Source organism: Ailuropoda melanoleuca, chromosome 15, assembly GCF_002007445.2.
Source record: "Ailuropoda melanoleuca isolate Jingjing chromosome 15, ASM200744v2, whole genome shotgun sequence".
Classification (NCBI taxonomy): domain Eukaryota; kingdom Metazoa; phylum Chordata; class Mammalia; order Carnivora; family Ursidae; genus Ailuropoda; species Ailuropoda melanoleuca.
The window spans coordinates 22,843,008-22,865,804 of NC_048232.1; the positions used below are offsets into that span (position 1 = coordinate 22,843,008).

The following is a 22,797-nucleotide window of genomic DNA, read 5'->3' on the forward strand; positions in this document are numbered from 1 at the left end:
CTGGAGGCAGATTACTTCATCTTCCTAAACCATGAACTAACAAATAACAATATATCTTCCCATGGTTAGCTAATTGCAGCATTTTAACTCCAAATCTTGATGGATGAATATGTTGTTCCCTCTAGTTCTTTCCCCCACCCCCTTAGTTCTAATGAAAAAGCAATGTATAGAAAGAAAGGAGATGTTTAACCTAATGATGATTTCAGATGAGCATATGGGTACCTAGAACTAATGTTGAACTCTCATTGTCTGACTTGGTTCTGTTACTTTGAGTTGAATTATGTTCATTGTTTGTGGTTCATCTTTTTCTCACATGCCTGTACAATGGAAGGAGAAGCGGGTTGTGGCATATGGGCATGTGGGCTAGTCTTGTAAAGGTCCAGGCTCTATCTTCCTTTGCCAGAACCAGTTCCTATCACTGAGGGCTACAGTACCTCCAAGAAGGGACCTCTGATTGGTTTGTGGATTGATTTAGGTCCGAAAAATCCATTTGACAAAAAATATTACTGAGCACCGACTGTCCCAGACATTCTTTTAAAGCAGTGCAGAAAAAAAAAGTGTCTAAGCTTCCAGGACAGACCCACCTCTTCCCAGAATATATTGCAATACCCACAAACAACAAATGAAGACAGTCTTAAGTAAAATACAACTCACTGTTCAATATTAGTAAATCAGATCAAATATAAGAGCTTTAAGATTTAACTGGCCTTAAAAGGTAGTAATGTTTTCTCTCCATACTCAAATATTCAAATATTACCTTTTTGCTCTTGTGAAAACAGTTTTATACTTCTGGCACTTAAGAATCTTATTCAGCAAAACACTTAAAATTTCCATCTAATGTTTGTACTATGAAGACCTGAAATATATAACTTGTACTTCAATCCACCCTACCCACTTCAATTCATTCTTTACAAATCAGAAACTCAGTACTTTGCTTCCATAAAACATAGGAAGAAAACTTTCTGTGGTACATTTTGACAGTAGGTACCACAAGTCATAAAAATGTGGGTACATTTTGATCTATCAGTTTGATACTTCCGTTCCAAGGAATATCAAGCTAAGAGGTTAAGAAAGTTGTATATTTTTTATTAAAAAAAAAAGCAGAAGAAAAGTGCCCCTTTAATTTGTTCATTAGTTGAATCTTCAGAAAACCAAACCTAAAAACTGATACTTTTAGAAAATTTTTGAAAAGTTCTAGTGTTTCATCAGCAATGACCAAATTTACCACTTGGGTTTTTATGGTAGATGACAAAATTTCTCAGTGGACACCCAATGTAATTTTGTTTTGGTAGAAGGCATTCAAATAGAGCTTTGCCACATTCAAATAGAGCTTTTCTAATGTGACCTACTAATTTCATTTGCAATTCTCAGGACAGTATTACCTTTTTGAAGGGTAAAGTTTAAGTTACTACATTATTTGTAACATTATTTGTAAGGACAACTTTTAATTTTAATAATGCAGTTTAATCTTTCCTGAACTTTTTTGTGGAAACCAGTATTGCTATAGTAATGACAGCACTATTAACTGAAATTCAGATTTAATAGTGATAGGATGATTAAGAAAATTATTGAAAACTGTGTCTCTGCATTTTTTTGTTATTTTGACTTGTCTAACATTAAAACAAATTTTTTAAAAAATCTCCAAATAGAGTGAAATATTTAGAAAAGCATTGTTAATAGTGTTAACTGTCCTAATATTAGACTATCAAAAAGCAGTACAAAGTTTAAAAGAACAGCATAAAAATGAAGGACTCACTATGGAATCATCTCTACTTTCTAGTTTAATGATAGAAACCATCACACTTTATTATTCAATGTAAAATAATGTAGCCAACAGTAACATACAGGTACAGGATTTAATATTTATTATATGGGTCTACTATACATTATTTTTCATAGCTTTATGTTTGCTGTGTGATAATATGAATCTTAAAATTTTACTGATTCATACTTTAAAAAACAAAAATGTTGTGAAACATCAAAATTTGCAAACTGATCAGCAGAGTTTTTTTGGAAGACAAGAAATTTTTTTTTTTTCATTTCCAGGAGTTCCGATTTAATTTTCTGGGGTGAGATTATCTTATCAGTATTTCTTTCTTTCTTTTTTTTTATTATGTTCAGTTAGCCAACATATAGTAGTACATCTTAGTTTTTGATGTAGTGTTCTTCATTAATAATGTTCCAAATCAGAGACTAGAGACATGGCACCTAAATGCAACACATCATCTAGATTTCATCCTGGTTGGATGAAAATAGCTGCAAAAGACATAACTGAGAATTAATGGAATTTTAATATGGACTGTTCATAAAAATATTGTATCAGTATTAAATCTCCCAACCTTGATAATTATAGTGTGGTTTTGCATGAGAATGCTCTTTTCTTAGGATGTACAAACTGAAGTATTTATGAGTAAAGGGACACAGTATCTCTAATTTACTCTCAAATGGCTCAGAAAAAGTAGTATACATATAATCTGTAAACTTCTATCAATCTGTCCAGGGACTATGAATGATAAGGTAAATGCTATAGAATGTAAATAGTGACTCTGGGTAAAGAATATATGGATTTTCCCCCCATTTTTGTTATGTTTTGTAAATTTAAGGTATGTAGCACATTACCCTGATATATTTCTTTATTTTAATATGTTTTCTATTGAGACAATATTTTTTACATTACATCATTACAGTACAAGATTATTGTCTATATTCACTATACTGTGTACTAGATGTCTACAGCTTATATACTACTCATTACAAGTTTGTAACCTTAAACACCATCAGTCTTATCGTCGTTACCCCTGTCTCCTGATAACCACCACTTTGATCTCTGTTTTTTAAGGTTTTGACTTTTTTGGATTCCACATATAAGTGATTTCATACAGTACTTTTCTTTCTCTGTCTGATTTATGTCTTGTAGAATAATCCATCTATGGTGTCAGAAATCTCAGGATATTCTCTTTTCTCATGGCTGAATAATATTCCATTGGGTATATGTAGCACATTTTTATGTATATATATGGAATTTATTTGTACCATTCTTGCATCTTTCCTGTACATTTCAAATTATATCAAAATTAAAAGCTAAAAATCTATTTTTTAGAACATTGTGTTTGAATTCAGAAGTCTGAAATTTTTCAACACTTGTAGCACTGATGGGTTAATTAGGTCTTTGCAATTTGGAGCAAAAATTCTTTTTGTTATTCACTGCTATCTAAAGGGACAGAGTTTAAAAAAAAATAAAGGGTCAGAGTTTTAAAATATTTGTTTTTATTATAAAAATATTACATGTTCATTAAAGAAATTTTGGAGGGTATAGAAAAGTAGAATTTCAAAAGCCATTTGAAATCTGTTGATAATTTAATTCTTTAAGTTTTTGGTTTTTATAAAATGTGTGTACTTAGGATCTTTCTGAAAACTTGGTATTATATTCATTCTAATATAATTCATAGTCTTCTTGAACATAATTTTAACAGCTCCATAGAATTCCATTGAGTAAATGTACTGTGGTTTACTTAACCATTCTAAAGTTTATATTTCTACTAGTTTATATAAATATAAAACTATACTTAAATAAAAATGCCCCGAGGTTTTGTGTTTTTCTGAGGTCAATGTAGTAAAATTAAAGTAAGAAAACAGGTTAACATATTGTTCACAAATTTCACAATTTATCTCGACAGGCTTATGTTTACAGGTGAGTGTTTGATTCCTCAGATATCCTGTGGTGCTACTATAACCTTCTCCCAACGTCCTTTTTTATATTTTTGCTCAACGCAGCATACTTGATGATCCATATAATGAGCTGAAAAGCTGCTGTCGATTGCCAAAGCTCATAGCTCTTCATATTTGTCACTTGTCTTCAGGAAACATTTGTTTTATCTGAAATTTCCACGTATTATCTTCATTTTTAAGCTTTAGCAAAGCCGATTGGGATCCTGTGCATGGAGGATGTTTTTAAGTTACTCAGGACTGAGATTGGCCAATCAAATCATCCTCCAAGATGATTTCTTTTTTTTTTTTTTAAGATTTTATTTATTTATTTATTTGACAGAGATAGAGACAGCCAGCAGGAGAGGGAACACAAGCAGGGGGAGTGGGAGAGGAAGAAGCAGGGTCATAGCAGAGGAGCCCGATGTGGGGCTCAATCCCATAACGCTGGGATCACGCCCTGAGCCGAAGGCAGAAGCTTAACCGCTGTGCCACCCAGGCGCCAAGATGATTTCTAAACACACTTTTTCATAGGTTCCAAACACATCTGTAATAACTCCTATTCCTAACATATTTTTCCAATTTTTGTCTAGGATCTTGAAAAATACCACTTTGAATAAATTCTAAAGCATAAATGATTTGAGAGCCTGAATATTTATAGGGTTGAATATTTTCAACTATACGTTTGTATTTTACATTTATTCTTTTGGAAGAGGACTTTCATCATTAGCAATTATTTGCTGAGTATTCAATATGTATAAAATACTGTGTTCAGTGCTGAGTGCATAAAGAGATATATAAATCGTGGCCCCCATCCTCTAGGAACTTAAATTTTTAAACCATCATAAATCAAGGTACCATTTAGTAGATTAACAAAAAGCCCATTGTTATTATTTAGTAGTATTATGATTTCTACTAGCTGCATATATTCCCTTGTCATGGATGGAGAACTTCAGCATAAATTGATAAAATGTTTTTGGAACTAGAAGATTATTTAATCATGCTTTGAGTCCTATAGGAAATACTGAATGTAGAAAGCCCTATCTGTAATTTTAGCTTTTTTGCGCTTTAGAAAGCAGGTCTCTGACTTGTGGTTTTTCTTTCTCTCCATTTTACCACTTTGTATCCCTTACAGAATCTCATGATTTTTCATATTCAAATAAAGTTAAGGCATTTATTAAAGAGGAAATGTCTCATGAGAGCACTTCATTATTCAACATTTGTGGATTGATCTTCTGATACTTCTAAGAACAAAGAATAAAATGTGCTCATAATTTATTTTCTAACAATTTGCTTTTATTCACAAATACTGAAACATTCATCTAACCAACATAATTTAGTGTTACCTATATGAAGAAATATAAAATGGTTTGGACTTGTCAGTTTCCAACCTTATATCTAGCTGCTACTATGTTAGTAGACATAATACCTATAACTGTTACTTCAGCCTCACCTGGGGAAGATAATGCTGTGTAGGAGCTTTTTCTGTTGTGATGTCCTGCACTCATGATTGTTTTTTATGGCCCAGTACACTGGATCTTTTGTAATATTAATCTAGGTTGGAAAATATAAAACCATTTTCCTACTATTGTGCTCATAGCTTCTTTGGGTACAGCATATACATCTGTAGAACTTTAGCCATTGGCAGAGTAGAAGAACACAGGCAGATAAAGATAGTCACAAGGACTTGGAGCATCAGGAAGAGAAGTGAACAGAGACAGAGAGCATTAGGCATGAAAAGTCTTCTGTGTTGGTGTAGATCTGGATAATAGATTGGTGAAGAGAATAGTGAGAGAGAGTAGATAAGTTTTAAGTCCAGCTTTGGACAGTAGGAATGGGCTGTTCAACAGAACTGTCTGAGATGATTGTGTTCCTCAATGCTGCCTTGCATTCAGTAGGTTTCTATAGGTTGAATATAGACAAGTAACTCAATCTCCCCAGTAAACAGAATTGGGGGACATTATGATCACTGTGAAAGACCGTCATTTATGTGAATAACAAAATATATCAATGGAGAGGGGACCATAACTAGGAAATATAGATGAACAACAAAATTGGACTAGTGAAAGAAATGTATCTCTATCATAATACAGAAATGATGTCTAAGTCTCATTCAGGAATAAGCTTTTCTGCCAAGAGAAAGAAGGATGGAAGAGAGGCTAATTTTTGTTTACTATATAAATTTAATACACACAATAAATTTCAGGAAAAATGTATTCCTTTTTTTTAAGTTCTTTAATTCCAGTTAGTTAACATACAGTGTTATGTTAGTTTCAGGTGTACAATATAGTGATTAAACACTTCCATACATCACCCTATGCTCATCACAAGTGCCCCCCTTAATTCCCATCACCTATTTAACCCATTGTCTATGAACCTCCCCTCTAGTAAGCATCAGTTTGTTCTCTATAATTAAGAGTCTGTTTCTTGGTTTATCTTGTTTGTTTCTCTCTCTGTGTGTTTTTCCCTTTGTTCATTTGTTTTGTTTTTAAATTCTACATATAAGTGAAATCAAATAGTATTTGTCTTTCTGTAACTGACTTACTTCACTTAGCATTATATTCTCTAGCTCCATCCATACCATTGCAAATGGCAAGATTTTATTCTTTTTCTTGGCTGAGTGATAGTCGAGTGTGTGTGTGTGTGTGTGTGTGTATCTCACATCTTCTTTATCCATTCATCAATCCATGGACACTTGGGCTGTTTCCATAATTTGGTTATTGTAAATAATGCTGGTATAAACATCAGGGTGCATGTATCCCTTATGTTTTATGTATTCTTTGGATAAATACCTAGTAGTGCAATTGCTGGTTTGCAATAGGGTAGTTTTATTTTTAACTTTTTTTTTTTTTTTTGAGGGGGAAGGAGGATAAGAAGGAGAGGGAGAGAGAGAATCTTAAGCAGGCTTCATGCCCAGTGTGGAGCCCAGTGCAGGGCTCTATCTGACAACCCTGAGACCAAGACTTAAGTCCAAATCAGAAGTCGGATGCTTAACTAACTGGGCCACCCAGGCACCCCTATTTTTTAGCTTTTTGAGGAGCCTCCATACTGTTTTCTAGAGTGGCTGTCCCGGTTTGTATTCCTATAAACATTGCAGGAGTGTTCCTTTTTCTCCACATCCTCAACAACACCTGTGGTTTCTTGTGTTATTGATGTTAACCATTCTCACAGGTGTGAGGTGATATCTCATTGTGATTTTGATTTGCTGTTCCCTGATGGTTAGTGATGTTGAGCATCTTTTCATGTGTCTGTTGGCCATCTGTATGTCTTCTTTGGAGAAATGTCTGTTTATCACTTCTGCCAATTTTTTTTTAAAGAGTTTATTTATTTATTTGACAGAGATAGAGACAGCCAGTGAGAGAGGGAACACAAGCAGGGGGAGTGGGAGAGGAAGAAGCAGGCTCATAGCAGAAGAGCCTGATGTGGGGCTCGATCCCATAACACCGGGATCACGCCCTGAGCCGAAGGCAGACGCTTAACCACTGTGCCACCCAGGTGCCCCTCTTCTGCCAATTTTTTAAATTGGATTATATGGTTTTTGGGTGTTGAGTTTTATAAGTTCTTTATATATTTTGGATATTAACCCTTTAGTGGATACATCATTTGCAAATATCTTCTCCCATTCTGTAGGTTGTCTTTTTGTTCTGTTGATTGAAATTGGATTATATGGTTTTTGGGTGTTGAGTTTTATAAGTTCTTTATATATTTTGGATATTAACCCTTTAGTGGATACATCATTTGCAAATATCTTCTCCCATTCTGTAGGTTGTCTTTTTGTTCTGTTGATTGTTTTTTTTTTCACTGTGCAAAAGCTTTTTTTGCTTTTGTTTCCCTTGCCTCAGGAGACATCTAGAAAGAAGTTGCTATAGCTGATGTCAAAGAGGTTACTGCCTATGTTCTCTTCTAGGATTTTTATGGTTTCCTGTCTTACATTGAGGTCTTTCATACATTTTGAATTTATTTTTGTGTATGGTGTAAGAAAATGGTCCGGTTTCATTCTTTTGCATGTGGCTGTCCAGTTTTCCCAACAGCATTGTAGAAGAGACTGTCTTTTCCCATTGGATATTCTTTTTCTTCTTTGTCAAAGATTCACCACGTAGTGGTGAAAAACAATTAGGATTTATTTCTGGGTGTTGTATTCTGTTTCATTGATCTCTGTGTCTGTTTTTGTGCCAGTACCATATGGTTTTGATTACTACAGCTTTGTAATATAACTTGAAGTTTGGGATTGTGATGCCTTCAGCTTTGGTTCTCTTTTTCAAGATTGCTTTGGCTTTGGGGGTCTTTGTGGTTCCATACAAATTTTAGAATTGTTTATTCTAGCTCTGTGAAAAATGTTGTTAGCATTTTGATGGGATTACATTAAATGTGTAGATTGCTTTGTGTAACAAGGACATTTTAACAATATTTGTTCTTCCAGTGCATAAGCATGGGATGTCTTTCCATTTCTTTGTGTCATTTTCAGTTTATTTCATCAGTGTTTTATGGTTTTCACAGTATAAGTCTTTCACCTCTTTGGTTAGATTTATTCCTAGGTATCTTACTATTTTTGATGGAATTGTAAATGGGATTGTTTTCTTAATTTCTTTCTCCTGCTTCATTATTGATGTATAGAAATGCAATAGATTTCTGTATTGTGACTATAGTGAATTTGTGCATCAGTTCTAGCAGTTCTTTGGTGGAGTCTTTCAGGTTTCCTATATAGAGTATCATGTCATCTGTAAATAGTGGAAATTTTATTTCTTCTTTGCTGATTTGGATACCTTTTATTTCTTTCTGTTGTCTGATTGCTATGGCTAGGACTTCCAGCATTATGTTGAATAAAAGTGGTGAGAGCAGACATCCCTATCTTGTTCTTGAACTTAGGGGAAAAGCTCTTAGTTTTTCTGCATTAAGGATGATGTTAGCTATGTGTTTTTCATATGTGGCCTTTATTAATTTGAGATATGTTCCCTCTAAAGCTATTCTGTTGAGGATTTTTACGAATGGATGCTACACTTTGTCAAATGCTTTTTCTGCATCTACTGAAATGATCATATGGTTCTTATCCTTTTTCTTATTGATGTGATGTATCACACTGATTGATTTATGAACAGTGAACCACCCTTGCAAGCCAGGAATAAATCCTACATGATTGTGGTAAATGACTTTTTTAATGTATTGTTGAATTCAGTTTGCTAATATTTTATTAAGCATTTTAGCATCTGTGCTCATCAGGGATAGCAGCCTGTAGTTCTCTTTTTTAGTGGTGTCTTTATCCAGTTTTGGTATCAGGATACTGCTGGTCTCATAGAATGAATTTGGAAGTTTTCTTCCTTTTCTGTTTTTGGAATATTTTCAGAAGATTAAGTATTAACTCTTCTTTAAATGTTTGATAGAATTCGCCTATGAAGCCATCTGGTCCTGAACTTTTGTTTTTTGGGAGTTTTTTGATTATTGATTCAATTTCTTTGCTGGTTATTGGCCTGTCCAACTTTTCTGTTTCTTCCTGTTTAAAGTTTGGTAGTTTATGTTTCCAGGATTTTATCCATTTCTTCTAGGTTGTACAGTTTGTTGATGTATAGTTTTTCATATTATCTCATAATGTATTTCTATTGTGTTGGTTATTTCTCCTCTGTCATTTGTGATTTATTTATTTGAGTCCTTTCTCTTTTTTTCTTGATAAGTCTGGCTGAAGGTTTATCAATTTTATTGATCTTTTCAAAGAACCAGCTCCTGGTTTCATTGATTGGTTCTAATGTTTTTTTTTAGTTTTCATTTCTGCTCTAGTCTCTATTGTTTCTTTCATGCTGCCAATTTTAGATTTTGTTTATTATTCTTTTTTAAGTCCCTTTAGGTATAAGGTTAAGTTATTTACTTGAGATTTTTCTTGCTTCTTGAGGTAGGCCTGTACTGCTATAAACTTCCCTCTTAGAACTGCTTTTGCTGTATCCCAAAGGTTTTGGACATTTGTGTTTTCATTTTCATTTTTTCCCATGTACTTTTAAATTTCTCCTTTTATTCCCTGGTTGATCCATTCATTGTTTAGTAGCATGTTATTTAACCTCCAGGTATTTGTGGTCTTTCCAAATTTTTTCTTGTGATTGACTTCTAGTTTCATAACATTGTGGTCAGAAAAGATGCATGGTATGATTTCAATTATCTTGAATTTGTTGAGGCTTGTTTTGTGGGCTAAAATGTGATCTGTTCTGGAGAATGTTCCATGTTCATTTCATGTTCCATTGAAAAGAATGTGTGTTCTGCTGCTTTAGGATGGAATGTTCTGAATATATCTGTTAAATCCATCTGGTCCAGTGTATCATTCAAAGCCATTGTTTCCTTGTTGATTTTCTGTTTAGATGATCTGTCCATTGATGTAAATGTGGTGTTAAAGCCCCTACTATCATTGTAATATTATTGATTAGTTTCTTTAGGTTTGTTATTAACTATTTTATGTATTTGGGTGCTCCTATGTTGCATGTATAAACATTTACAATTATTATATCTTCTTGTTGGATTGTCTCCTTTATTATTAAATAGTGTCCTCCTCTGTCTCTTGTTACAGTCTTTGTTTTAAAGTCTATTTTGTCCGTTATAAGTATTGCTACTCCAGTTTTCTTCTGACATCCATTTACATAATAGATGTTTCTCCATCTCCCCATTTTCAATCTGCAGTTGCCTTTATGTCTAAATGAGTCTCTTATGGGCAGCATATGGGTAGGTCTTGTTTTTTTAATCCATTTTGTCACCCTATGTCTTTTAATTGGAGCATTTAGTCCATTTACATTCAGAATAATTATTGATAGATATGTATTTATTACCATTTTACTACATGTTTTATTTTCTTTCTCTGGAGATTTTCTTTGACCCTTTCTTGTCTTTCTCTGTTTCATGGCTTGCTGATTTTCATTAGTGATATATTTGGATTTCTTTCTCATTCTTTGCATATGTATTAGTGGTTTTTGATATATGATTACCATTAGTTTTGTATATAACCTCTTCTGTATATAGCAGTCTGTATTAAGTTGATGGTCGCTTAAGTTTGAGCCTGTTCTTTTCTCCTCTCCTCCCCCATGTTTTATGTATGTGTTATTATATTTTATATCCCTTCATTGTCAGTACCTTGACTGATTTTTTTACAGAAATATTTTTATTGTTTTGTGTTTCCTACCCTCATCATCACTTTTGGTCTTTCTTTTCCACTCAGAGTCCCCTTTAATATTTCTTGCAGGACTGGTTTAGTGGTCATGAACTCCTTTAGTTTTTGTTTGTTTGGGAAACTCCTTATCTCTCCTTCTGTTCTGAATGATAGCCTTGCTGGATAGAGTATTCTTGGGTGCAGATTTTTCTCGTTCAACATTTTGAATATATCAGACCACTCCTTTCTGGCTTGCCAAGTTTCTGTTGAGAAATCTCCAGCAAGCCTAATGGGTTTTCTCTTATAAATTACTTCTTTAGTCTTGCTGCTTTAAACATTTTTTATTATGTTTTGCAAATTTAAGTATAGTATGTCTTGGTGTGGACCTGCTTTTGTTGATTGTGATGGGAGTTCTCTGTGCCTCCTGGATCTGGATGCCTGCTTCCTTCCCAGATTAGGGAAGTTTTCAGCAATTATTTCTTCAAATAAATTTTCTGCTTCCTTTTCTCTCTCTTCTTATTCTGTGACTTCTATATACAAATGTTATTATGTTTGATAGAATCTCTGAGTTCCCTAAGTCTATTCTCATTTTACAGAATTCTGTTTTCTGTATTTCAGCTTGATTACTTTCCATCATTCTGTCCTCTAGGTCACTAATTCATTCCTCTGCTTCTACTATGGTGATGATCATTCCATCAAGTGTGTTTCTCATTTCATTTATTGAGTCCTTTATCTCTGCTATGTTATTCCTTATCTCTGTGTTAAGGGTCTCACTAGTGTCTTCCACACTTTTCTCAAGTCCATTGAGTATCCTAATCATCATTGCTTTAAATTCTCTATCAGGCATGTTACTTAATATCTGTTTCACTTAGATCTCTGGCCATGACCTTGTCCTGTTCTTTCATTGGGGATAAATTTTTCTGTCTCCTTATTTTGTCTGCCTTTCTGTGTCTGTTTCTGTATATTAAGGTCAGCTATGTCTTCTGCTCTTGAAAGTAGTGACTTTATGAAGAAGAGTCCCTGGAGTGCCCTGCAGTGCAGTATCCACTGTTCCCCACAACCTGGCACTTCAGGCGAGTACCTGTGTATGTTGCTTATGCCCTGTTGTTGTGTCTGAGTCACTTTTTCTTTCAGTGCAGTCATCTGCACTGACTCTTTGCCTTTCGTGGCCTGTGCTTGTGTTCTGGTGTTAGTGGGACCCAGACAGACCGGCTCTTAGGGGGGGCGTGCCTGCCAGGGAACTTGGGAGCAGGGCAGGGGTATTAACAAAATTTGCATTGGGCCACTAGTCCTATGTCAGATCCCCTGAAATAATGCACCAGCTGGGGGCTGGGGGTGCGTCATATTGGCTAGGCTTAGGATGTGGTGGCAGCTGTGCATCTGGCAGCTGGGCCTATATGCTAACAAAATTTGCTCTGAGCCCAGGGCTGAGGCTAGTGGGCTTGGAGTATGCAAGTCCTCAGGTGTACTGCTAGCAGGTTAGATAGCAAGTGTCTAGAGCTCCACCTCCTGCAGGTGGCTCTGTGTTTATGCTGGGAGGCAGGGGTGGAAAATGGCAACTGCTGGCTCCCTCAATTTTAGGGAAGTCCCCCAACATGCTCTGAAATCAGCATGAACAGATCTGTCTCCCATTCACCAACACCAAAACCACCACCACCACCCTCGCCCCACCCTGGCCCTGTTATGTAAACTGCTGTTTCTGTGTTGTCTTTCTGCTCAGGCTGCTTTCTCTTTCAGGGCAGAGATCCAGCTATCACTCACCCTCTTGTTTTGCCCACTGCTGAGTCCACTGACTTTTAAAGCTGTAAGCTACAAGTCCTCTTGGTTTTATAAATTCCCACAATTCAGCCTCTCTGGTTTTCAAAGCTAAATGTTATGGGGTTGTGGGGATTAATCTTCCCCTTGAGCTCCTTGGTGCAAGGGCCCATTTCTCTGCACTCTTCATGCGGGCAGCTCCCTCCCTCCTGCTGGCAGCCTCCCTCTGCCCTTCTGACCTTCTTAACCTTTCAGGTGCAGCTTCTTCTCTATACTTTTTTGTAGAGTTTGTTCTGCCAGTCTTTGGATCAGTCTCCAGTTTGTTGACTGAGATGTGGATGATATCTAGTTGTAAATGTGGGATGGGGAGATTTCAGGGTCCTCCTACTCTGCCATCTTCTCAAGTTCCCAAAACAAATGTACTCTGTTTTTAATTGCAGAAGAGAATTTGTTGGAGGACCCTAGGATTCATCTCCATCTACACTCATTCTTTTGGTGATCTGCCCCAGTCTCAAGGCTATAAATGCTATCTATGTGCCCATGAACTTTGTGTCTTTATCATCAATGCAGACCTTACTTCCAAACTCCAGAGTTGACATCATCACTTCTGTCTCTTGTAGACATCTTCAAACTGAAAACTCAAGTTTGAATTTATGGCCATCTCCAAAAACTTCCACATTCATTCTTCTCTATCATGGTTGTTAGTAACTTCATCCATCCACTTGTCAATGCCAAACATCTAGGAATCATCTTGACTCTTTCTCTCTCATTACATAACCAACTCATCAGAAAATCTTCTTGACTGCATCTTAAAACTCTATCTGAACCCAGCCAATTTTTACTGTTATACTGTGGTCCCAGCCACCATCAGGTCTCACATGGATTACTAGAAAGCTTCTCACTAATTTCTCTGCTTCTACCCTTACCCACTCTAGTATATTCTCTATACCAAAGTAATCCTGTAACAACATAAGGTATATCATGTCACTCCCCTACTCAAAATCCTACATGGCTCTCCCTCTTACTGAGGGTAGAATCCAAGCCCCTACAATTGGCCCACAAGTGCCCTTTATGAACTGACCCTATTACATATCTGCCTTCCTCTTTCACTGTACCGCCCCACACTCAATCTGCTCTGGCCACAGTCACCTCTTTGCTCTTCCTCACATATACCTGATATGCTCCTACTTCAGGATCTTTGAATTGGCTGTTTCCTTTGCCTGGAATTCTCTTCAGTTACAAGTCAGAATGAATGACTCTTCTGTCCTTCAAATCTTTTCTCCGATATCGCCTTTAGAATAAGGTCTACATTAACCACTTACTTAAAGTTGCAGCTCCCACCTCCAGTACATCTGATTCCCCTGACCTTGCTCTCCTCATTTTTCCTCTTGAAACTTCTCAGTTTTACATATAGTGTTATTTACCTATTATGTTGATTGGTTGTGTCTGTTTTCCTCAGTAGAACATAAATTCCACAGGTATAGAGATCTTTGTTTTGTTCACTGATTTATTCCAGTAAAATAGTTCCTGACACATAATTTGACACTCAGAAAATAGTTGTTGAATTGAATAATAATTTGTTTCTGTCAAATTCTGTAAAACTTGAAGTATTATTTTATCAGCGCTTCCTTCAAACCTCATTCCAAAACTGATTTGGAGTACTTACAGAAATATATACTATGTAACAGAATAACAATTAACAATTAATGAGGAAATTGGGCAAAAGTAAAATATTGGGCATGAAAAAAATCAGGGAATAAGGTTAGGTGTTGAGCATTTACTAAAAGTGGACTGTAGGTTTGGTTCTAAGCCAAAAGAAGCTCTCAAGTTAAGATTAGTTAAAAATGATGGAAAATTTAACAAAGCTGGAGGACTTGTCAAGTGTAGTTGAAATGTGACTGCAACTGTTTGCCATGGTCATGTCACAGAAACTAACAAGCTCGGATGTACAAAGCGCTTAGCATTCTGCAATGCGTTTGACCCTTGGAACAACATGGGGGTTTTGAGTGCCAATCCCCCTGCACAGTGAAAAATCCATGTAAAACTCCTGATTCCCCCAAAACTTCATTATTATTAGCTTACTGCCGAATGTAAGTCCTACCAATATTATAGAGTTGATTAACACATATTTTGTATGTGTATTATGTACTGTAAGTTATTATTACATAAAGCAAGCTAGAGAAAAAATGTTACTAAGAAAATCATAAGGAAGAGAAAATACATTTACAATATTGTGTTATAGTTATCAGTACTGTAAGTTTATGTCATCTGTTTTCAAGATGAATCATCTGTCATTACCTACATCAATTTTGTTTGTCTTTTAGGCTATAAGACCCTGTAGATGTTATATGTATTACTAACAGTAGACATCAAAAACGAAAAGGTAATGTGGAAAAGAAATTCATATTTATTTACAGGTATTACAATTCATGCATTGATAAAGAAGCAGCAACATGATAGCTTTATAGTAACCTAGTGTAATCAATACAGTTGCTTCATGATAGCCTACCTTGTATGCTAAGGAATAAATCATTATAACATTTTTATGGCATACAGGGGCACGTGGGTGGTGCATTCATTAGGCATCTGACTCTTGGTTTCAGCTCGGGTCGTGATCTCAGGGTTGTGGGATAAAGCCCAGTGTCGGTCTCCATGCTCAGTGCACATCTGATGGAGATTCTCTCTACCTCTGCCCCTCCTGCTTATGCTCTCTCTCTTTCTTTCTAAAATAAATAAATCTTCAATAAAAAAATTTTTAGAGCATACAGTATTACATTCATCTTCTTAATACAGTATTGGAAACATTGTTATATTTCTAGAAAAACACTTACCTGTGATGATAGGCCGAACAGTTTCTCCTAAGAAAGAGGGGCATAGTATATGGTAACATAATTCTTTGAAAGCCAAGTTATAAAACAGTAAGAAAACTAACACAGTATTAATTTTATGTTAAATATCACTTGCTGCATGTTTTTAGAAGGATAGCTTATCCACTTCCATACACATCTTGCACATGATGTTCTGCACAATGAATTTACTGAAGTGACAAAATGCTCATGCAGAGATGATTAGCATCATATGGGTTTTAGGCAGGTACTGGCAATGCTCAAGCTCCCCACAATAGCAATAGGAGGTGGTTACAAAATTATTACAGTAGTAATGTATTACGACATGTAACTTTAAGCAGTTATGATTTAATACTGCATCTTTACACTTGTTTACATTTCTCTCAGCTGTGGGATGGTGCCATGTGTGCTCCGTAAGTGTGTACACATTTTGATAAATGTTAAGTTTTTATAATAGATTTGTGTATGTTTTATGATAATAAATATTAAACTAGACTGTTATCTACATATATTTTATGCATTATGACATATGCAACTTTTTCTTTAACTTTCAATATTTCTGGTCTACATAATCTGCTAGTTTTTTCAAATTGTCAAAATTCTCCAAAAATTTCTCAATATATTTATTGAAAAAAATCCACATATAAGTAGACCGTGTGTTTCAAACCCATGTTGTTCAATTGTATTTTTCAGGCTTGAGTGATTCAAAGTACTAAATAGCTCATACCATCTAGAAGAATTATATCATTAGATATGAGTGAAGTTTCAAGTTTAATTTGTATTGAAAGTATATGGTATGTACTGCTTGGCTTATAGTCAGCTAGGAGCTTCTTAAACCAATGAGAGAATATCTGCCTATTTAGCAGAAGCAAGAAAGCAAAGATTGGGTTAAGAAGGACTGTTTCACAACATTAAGACTTTCCATACACACTTTTTCTTTATTAATTTAACTCTTGTGATTCTGTTTATAGTAATTTGGTTTATTGAGGAGTGTTTGCACTTGTTAGGAATTACTGTCCTTTGTTGCCAGATAGCCAATCTGTAAAACCATAACTTTAATATTTTGTCTATACTTTTCATTGTCTCTGATAGGAAGGTAAATTCAATCCATATTCTTCCATCTTGGCCAGAAGGGGAAATCCTGACCTCTGTCTTCCAAATTTGTCCTTAAGAGGTCTTGACATTTTTGTCACCATCATCAGACCCTCTGACTCCTTGACCACTTTATCTTATTCAGTACAGTGACCCCTTCTACTGCACTCGCATGACTATCCAGTTTGTACTCGGAGTTAATTAAGTTATTGTTTTTTTAGTATCTTAGACTTTCATACTTTGTAGCTTTTGCCTTGTGTGCCAGTTTTTCTCCATATCAGATACTTGTTTTTAATCCTTTCAAATGCCACTTGGCTTTGTGTCTTATTCCAGTCATTGTTCTATTTCCTGAAAGCTTTGAGTGCTTTGCACGAGTACAGCTGTATTATGCTTTGCCTCAGACTGGAAACTCATAGCACACTTTTAAATTCCTTTTCTGCTGTGGGCACCGCTAAAGTCGTGTCACAAGATGCAGGAATCTGCTCCAAGTTTATGAGTGCATAACCAAAAAACGTACAGGAATTAACGACTCTTAATCAATGAATAAGGTTGATGGTGAAGAAATGTTTTCCTCTTTAATCCTTCAGATTGGCTCAGACTCAGAAGGCCTCTGGAGGATTGAGCCCCAGCTACTGAAGGAGTGAAGGCTGCAGCTCCATTACAGCCTTGGATTGGCTTTTCCTCCTTCCTTGTGATGTAATGCCACTGTCACAATCCTTTATTCTCTCTTCTTGACTGCTCCATCTTCCTCATTTGTTTCTATGCTATTAATAATTGTAAAAAATAAGAAAANGCTCCATCTTCCTCATTTGTTTCTATGCTATTAATAATTGTAAAAAATAAGAAAAAAACTATTTTGGATAGATCTCCTAGCAAATCATAACATCTTACACTAAATGGATTCTTTTTCTGCCAAGCAATCCCAACTAGTCATCTTGTGTAATATGGCTGCTTTAATCTTTCATGTCTTCATCCTCAAAACTGGCCTTCTTCATTCTCAACCTGAGTTGTAGAAAAGTATGAGACTTTACAAGATTGGTTTCCACATTGTCTTTTGTCTGTATTTCAAAACAGTTTTCAACTGATTTCTCCCCTTTATTTTTTTAAAAATTTTTTTAAAGATTTTATTTATTTATTTAACAGAGTGACAGCCAGTGAGAGAGGGAACACAAGCAGGGGAAGTGGGAGAGGAAAAAGCAGGCTCCCGGCAGAGTAGGGAGCCTGATGTGGGGCTTGATCCCAGGACTCTGGGATCACGCCCTGAGCCGAAGGCAGACGCTTAACACCTGAGCCACCCAGGTGCCCCTGATTTCTCCCCTTTATAAAAAAAATTATTTAAAAAAATCTTTTTTAAAAAATCAACTTTATTTAAATTCAATTAATTAACATATAGTGTGTTGTTAGTTTCAGAGGTAGAATTTAGTGATTCGTCATATGCACACAGCACCCAGTGCTCATTAAATCACATGCCCTTGTTAATGCCCATCACCCATTTACCGTATCCTCCCCACACCTCCCTTCCAGTGACCCTTAGTTTGTTTCCTACAGTTAAGAGTCTCTTATGTTTTGTCCCCCTCTCCGATTTCGTCTTATTTTATTTTTCCCTCCCTTCCCCTATGATCCTCTGTTTTGTTTCTTAAATTCCAAATATGAGTGAAATCATATGATAATTGCCTTTCTCTGATTGACTTATTTTGCGTAGCATGATACCCTCTGGTTCCATCCATGTAAAAAAAAAAATCTTTAATCCACCTCTGCTTCTTTCCAGTGTGAGCAGAAGCATCAATTATTCTTAGAGTTAATTTTTCCAACTGTGCTTTTGATTATTTTCAATCCTGACTTCTCCCATCCATTTCTTACCAGTCTTCCCATATCCTTCCTTAATTCTAGTGCCTCCTTTTGCTGACTGCAGCTATGCTCAGATCTTACCTATAACAGAAGAAAACAAAACACAAAATCAAAATCCTTTTTTTTTTTTTACTTCATCATTAGTCCTATTAACCATGAGATTTTCTTGCTTTTTTCATTCAATGGAACATTTATTGAAATAATACTCTATTTTATCTCATATTTATTCCTTAAGCCCTGACAAATGAGTTACAATCTCTATCACTCCTTGGAAACCACTGTCTTAAAGGTCAGTGAAAGATAAAACAATCATTATACCTCATAGCCTTCCCTCAGTCATCATCTTTGATCACATTTCAGCGTGTTGCAATAAATCTGTTTTCTATTATGACATTGTAAAAATTTTTACCTGTCTAGCTTCTTACTCTTTGCATTCCCTAATCATTGCCTTATCCCCTCCCTGAGCTCTCTGTAGGTTCTTTCTCTAACTGTTCCTTCTCCCACACCCCAGTCTTGTATTATTGCTCATTTCTTATTGGATATTACTGCTGGACAATGAGTTGGACCTCAAAGTTAGCTTCTCTAAAATGGGGCTTATTATTCCCACTTATTTCCTCCTTACCTCAGCTCTTTCTTCTTTCTTGTTTTGGAACAGTAATACCTTTCTTGAAGGCAATAGTGGATTTCATCTCCCTCTTTGCATCTTCAATATTTGGAGAACAGAAAACCAGGCACTCTGATTTATACATGTTAACTCAGTTAAGACCCCCAACAATTCACATTTCATACATAAGTAAACTAAGACCCAAAGTAGTCAAATGAGTTGCCTGATATCTCAGAGCTATCCAGGAATGGGAATCATATCTGCTGGATACTAAAATTCATATGCTTTTCACTTTGTAACAGAATAGTGACTCTTAAACAGCATAATATCCTGAATCATCAAAGAATTATTCAATTATGTTTTTGCTATTGTATTTATTAAGGAAGGAGAGCAGACAAATACATTTTAGAAAGATTATGAATCTTCAGCAAGAGTTGAAAGTAATAAAGACTTTCTGTTAAACTTTGCATTATTAAAATGCTGTTAACCAGAGCAACCTCTTTCCCAGATTCCTCAATTGGCCAAGATTGTGTTCCATATTGAACAGGGTGGTTGTATTATATACTAAACTGGGTGGTTGTATTATATACTAAATTGGGTATATATTCACTAATATCTTTCATATTGAGTTCAGAGTTGGAAATAGGTTTTTTTAGTATATGTTATTAATTGGATATTTGCCAGTGTTCAACTCAACTCAACAATTAAAGAAAATATTCACCTATTGAGCTTCAGAGCTAAGTTAAGCTTGACAACTGAGACAGAAGAATCTAAAAGTAAAGGGAGGATCAATGCAGCAGTTAGTTAATAGTGAGGAAATGTCCTATGAGTAGGCAAAGTGGGAAATTACATGATAGCCTGTAAGTATGGATTATACTCTGGGCAAAGGATGCACTATCATTAGGCAATTGCACACTGAACAACTGCCAGTTAAGTACCATTTTATCCAATTTAGACCTAATGAACTTAGTAGATGAGATCCCTGCTGAATTAAGGAGCAGTCAAAGCCTCATTTTGGATTCTGTGCCATCTAGGTCAAGACGTTCCAGAAGTGTTGTGGGTTACTTGGTACAGAAAAGATATAACTTTCTTATCCTTCCTTCTGGTTAATTCTTTAACAAATATTTATGGAATATGATTTGTGCCATAGAAAGTATCATTTGGTGATTGGTAAATAATGATATGACAGAATTGGAAAACTGTTCTTTACCTTTAAGGAGTTTTATTTCCATTTTTGCTAATTTTTTTCAATTACTCTGAATGACATTTTTTTAAATCAAAAAGGATAAAAAGAATTTTGTTTAAGTTTAAAAACAAAGTAACTCTCCCCTAGCATGAAGGTTGTTAAAAGGTCTTTAGTGAAAGGGATAAGGATTGAAGAGGTGAGGATGTGTTTTGTGTACTCAATCTCACCTATCTCAGAGGTGCAATGACACTGTGGTTTTATTTGGAACTTTCAGGAAGTGCAAAAGATGTATCAGAAGAAGCCCATGTCTGCCTACCCTGCAGGGAGGGCTGCCCCTACTGTGCTGATGACAGCCCCTGCTTTGTCCAGGAAGATAAGTATTTGCGACTTGCTATCATCTCCTTCCAAGCCCTGTGTATGCTGCTCGACTTCGTTAGCATGCTGGTGGTCTACCACTTTCGCAAAGCAAAGGTAAACCCAGGTACCCTGGTTATGAACTTCCTTTTTATTATGAAGTGACCTCTTCTTTTTTCAAGCAAATAGAGTTTTTCCAAGTCCCACTTGCCTCTCTATTTAGCAGAAGTCTTCCTATAATATAATGAAACTAGAGTATGAACATTATCTTCTTTAGCTTCCTAGGAGAAATAGGGATTAAAAATATGGAATCTTATTATAACATTTTCTTCTACAGAATATTTCCCCCTATTTAGCATGAAGCTTGAGTACTTTATTGCCTTAAAGTATCTTCTTTTATATCTCTTCTATATCTCTTTGGCTTCTAGAAGAACTTACTCTGCCAATACCCAAAGTATTGTTAATTTTTTTCAAATCTAGAAAGCTTTTTGGTATTTATTATATTTCATTTTTATTTCTCTTAGCCGTATTTGAAGTTGGCAAATGGACTTGACTGTTCTGAGCAAATGTGCTCAAAGTATAATGATGCTTTGAAGACTAAATTTATTCGTGAACTTATATTTGGTCTTAAATTAGTGTCCCAGGATAATAGTGACCCTACAAAGAGCTTATATGGCTTTTGAGAGAGTCTGTCCTTCGGTCCTGTTCTGAGAAATCAAAGAGTAGTATAAACATTTGTATGCTTCTTAGTCTGGGGTGGATGAAATGGTAAAATGTTCAGGGCAAAGCTTTCTGGGGCGTTGTCTTCGGTTGGTCACCCAGTTAATTATATGTAGCCAGTGTTGTCAGAATTTGTGGTTCTGTTGCTTTCAGGAACTTATTTGTGCCATTGGGAAAAAAACACAATGCCTAAAGTTTCCACCTTTCCTGAGTTCAAATGACCCCTTCGTGTTAGTAAAGTTGTACAGATTGGTTTAGATAACAGAGCTCATTGGAAGCATAAAGTGTTCCCATTAGAAATTTAAAAAATAAAACAACTCTCTGTGAATGGCATCTATTACAAGGCCTCAAGCTAACATTAAAAAAATCCCCTCTATTGAGATTCTGGGAGAATGTATCCATTATGTTAATGTTATAGACTTTAATAGTTATTTTAAATAGACAGTTTCATTAACAGAAGCATAGAACACAAATTAAAATCAAGCTTTAAGTCAGCAAGAAAGTGCAGACAGGCAAATTGCTCTTCATTTAACCAATACTTGTCTTTCTTTTGAAACAAAATATGTGTTAAATTGTATATATAATAAAGTAGCAGGCAAGTGGAGTTGAGAAATATCTAACCACTGTTACCTAGATAAAATTGAATCAGTTTTTTAAAAAACCTGTCACTGGCAGAGCAGGTAGAATTGAAAGGTCTACTGAATAAACTGCTCTGAAATCTCTCTATATGATGTCATTCATTCACACAGGGGATAACAGATAGTTTTATGAATTTTACTTGATTATAATCATTAATGATTGCTGTGCTAAATGTAGTTAATGATAAATGATGGGTAGAATATTACACTGGATATTAAGAAAACTGAGATAGTTTTTGCTAGACCAAAGTCTTAATCTATGTTGATATTACTTAACATTTCCAAAACTATTAACTTTTCAAATTTCTCTGGACCGTCATATGAAATGCTACTTTATATGGCTGTCATGAGAATTGTTATCTTTCCATATCATTTGGTGAAATTGTTATAAATACAAACTAGTTGAAATAGATAAATTAGATATCTGGCTTTAAGATGGTCACCTTTTGAAGAATCGGTTTTCACAGAATGTGACATAACAGGGGATTATTTTTAGGAAATTATATAGGTTAATTAAGTCAGTGAACATGGATCTAGTATATTGAAGAAAGGAAACTTTCGGTGAGCTTTTCTCTTCTGATTTCAGTTACCAAAAAGAATGATTAATTGTAAAAGCAGTAAAATTTCCAGTGTAGAAATTGCACGTTTAGGGGCGCCTAAGTGGCTCAGTCGTTAAGCGCCTGCCTTCGGCTCAGGACATGATCCCGGAGTTCTAGGATCGAGCCCCACGTCAGGCTCCTCCACTGGGAGCCTGCTTCTTCCTCTCCCACTCCCCCTGCTTGTGTTCCCTCTCTCGCTGGCTGTCTCTCTCTCTCTGTTAAATAAATAAAATCTTAAAAAAAAAAAGAAATTGCATGTTTATAGCATGTAGACGTTGCTGTGCTTTCTAAAGTTTTTATGTGTCTCTGCAGCATTTCTTTGCATAAAGCAGA

General features: G+C 35.4%; 1 protein-coding gene across 1 annotated transcript in view; it reads left to right on the forward strand.

Annotated features, from left to right (window-relative positions):
* GPR158 (G protein-coupled receptor 158) overlaps positions 1–22,797 on the forward strand; it is a 473,863-nt gene that overhangs the window by 245,361 nt on the left and 205,705 nt on the right. Inside the window, 1 exon segment of the mRNA XM_034644366.1 lies at positions 20,428–20,624. Coding sequence (XP_034500257.1) covers positions 20,428–20,624 — 197 coding nt within the window.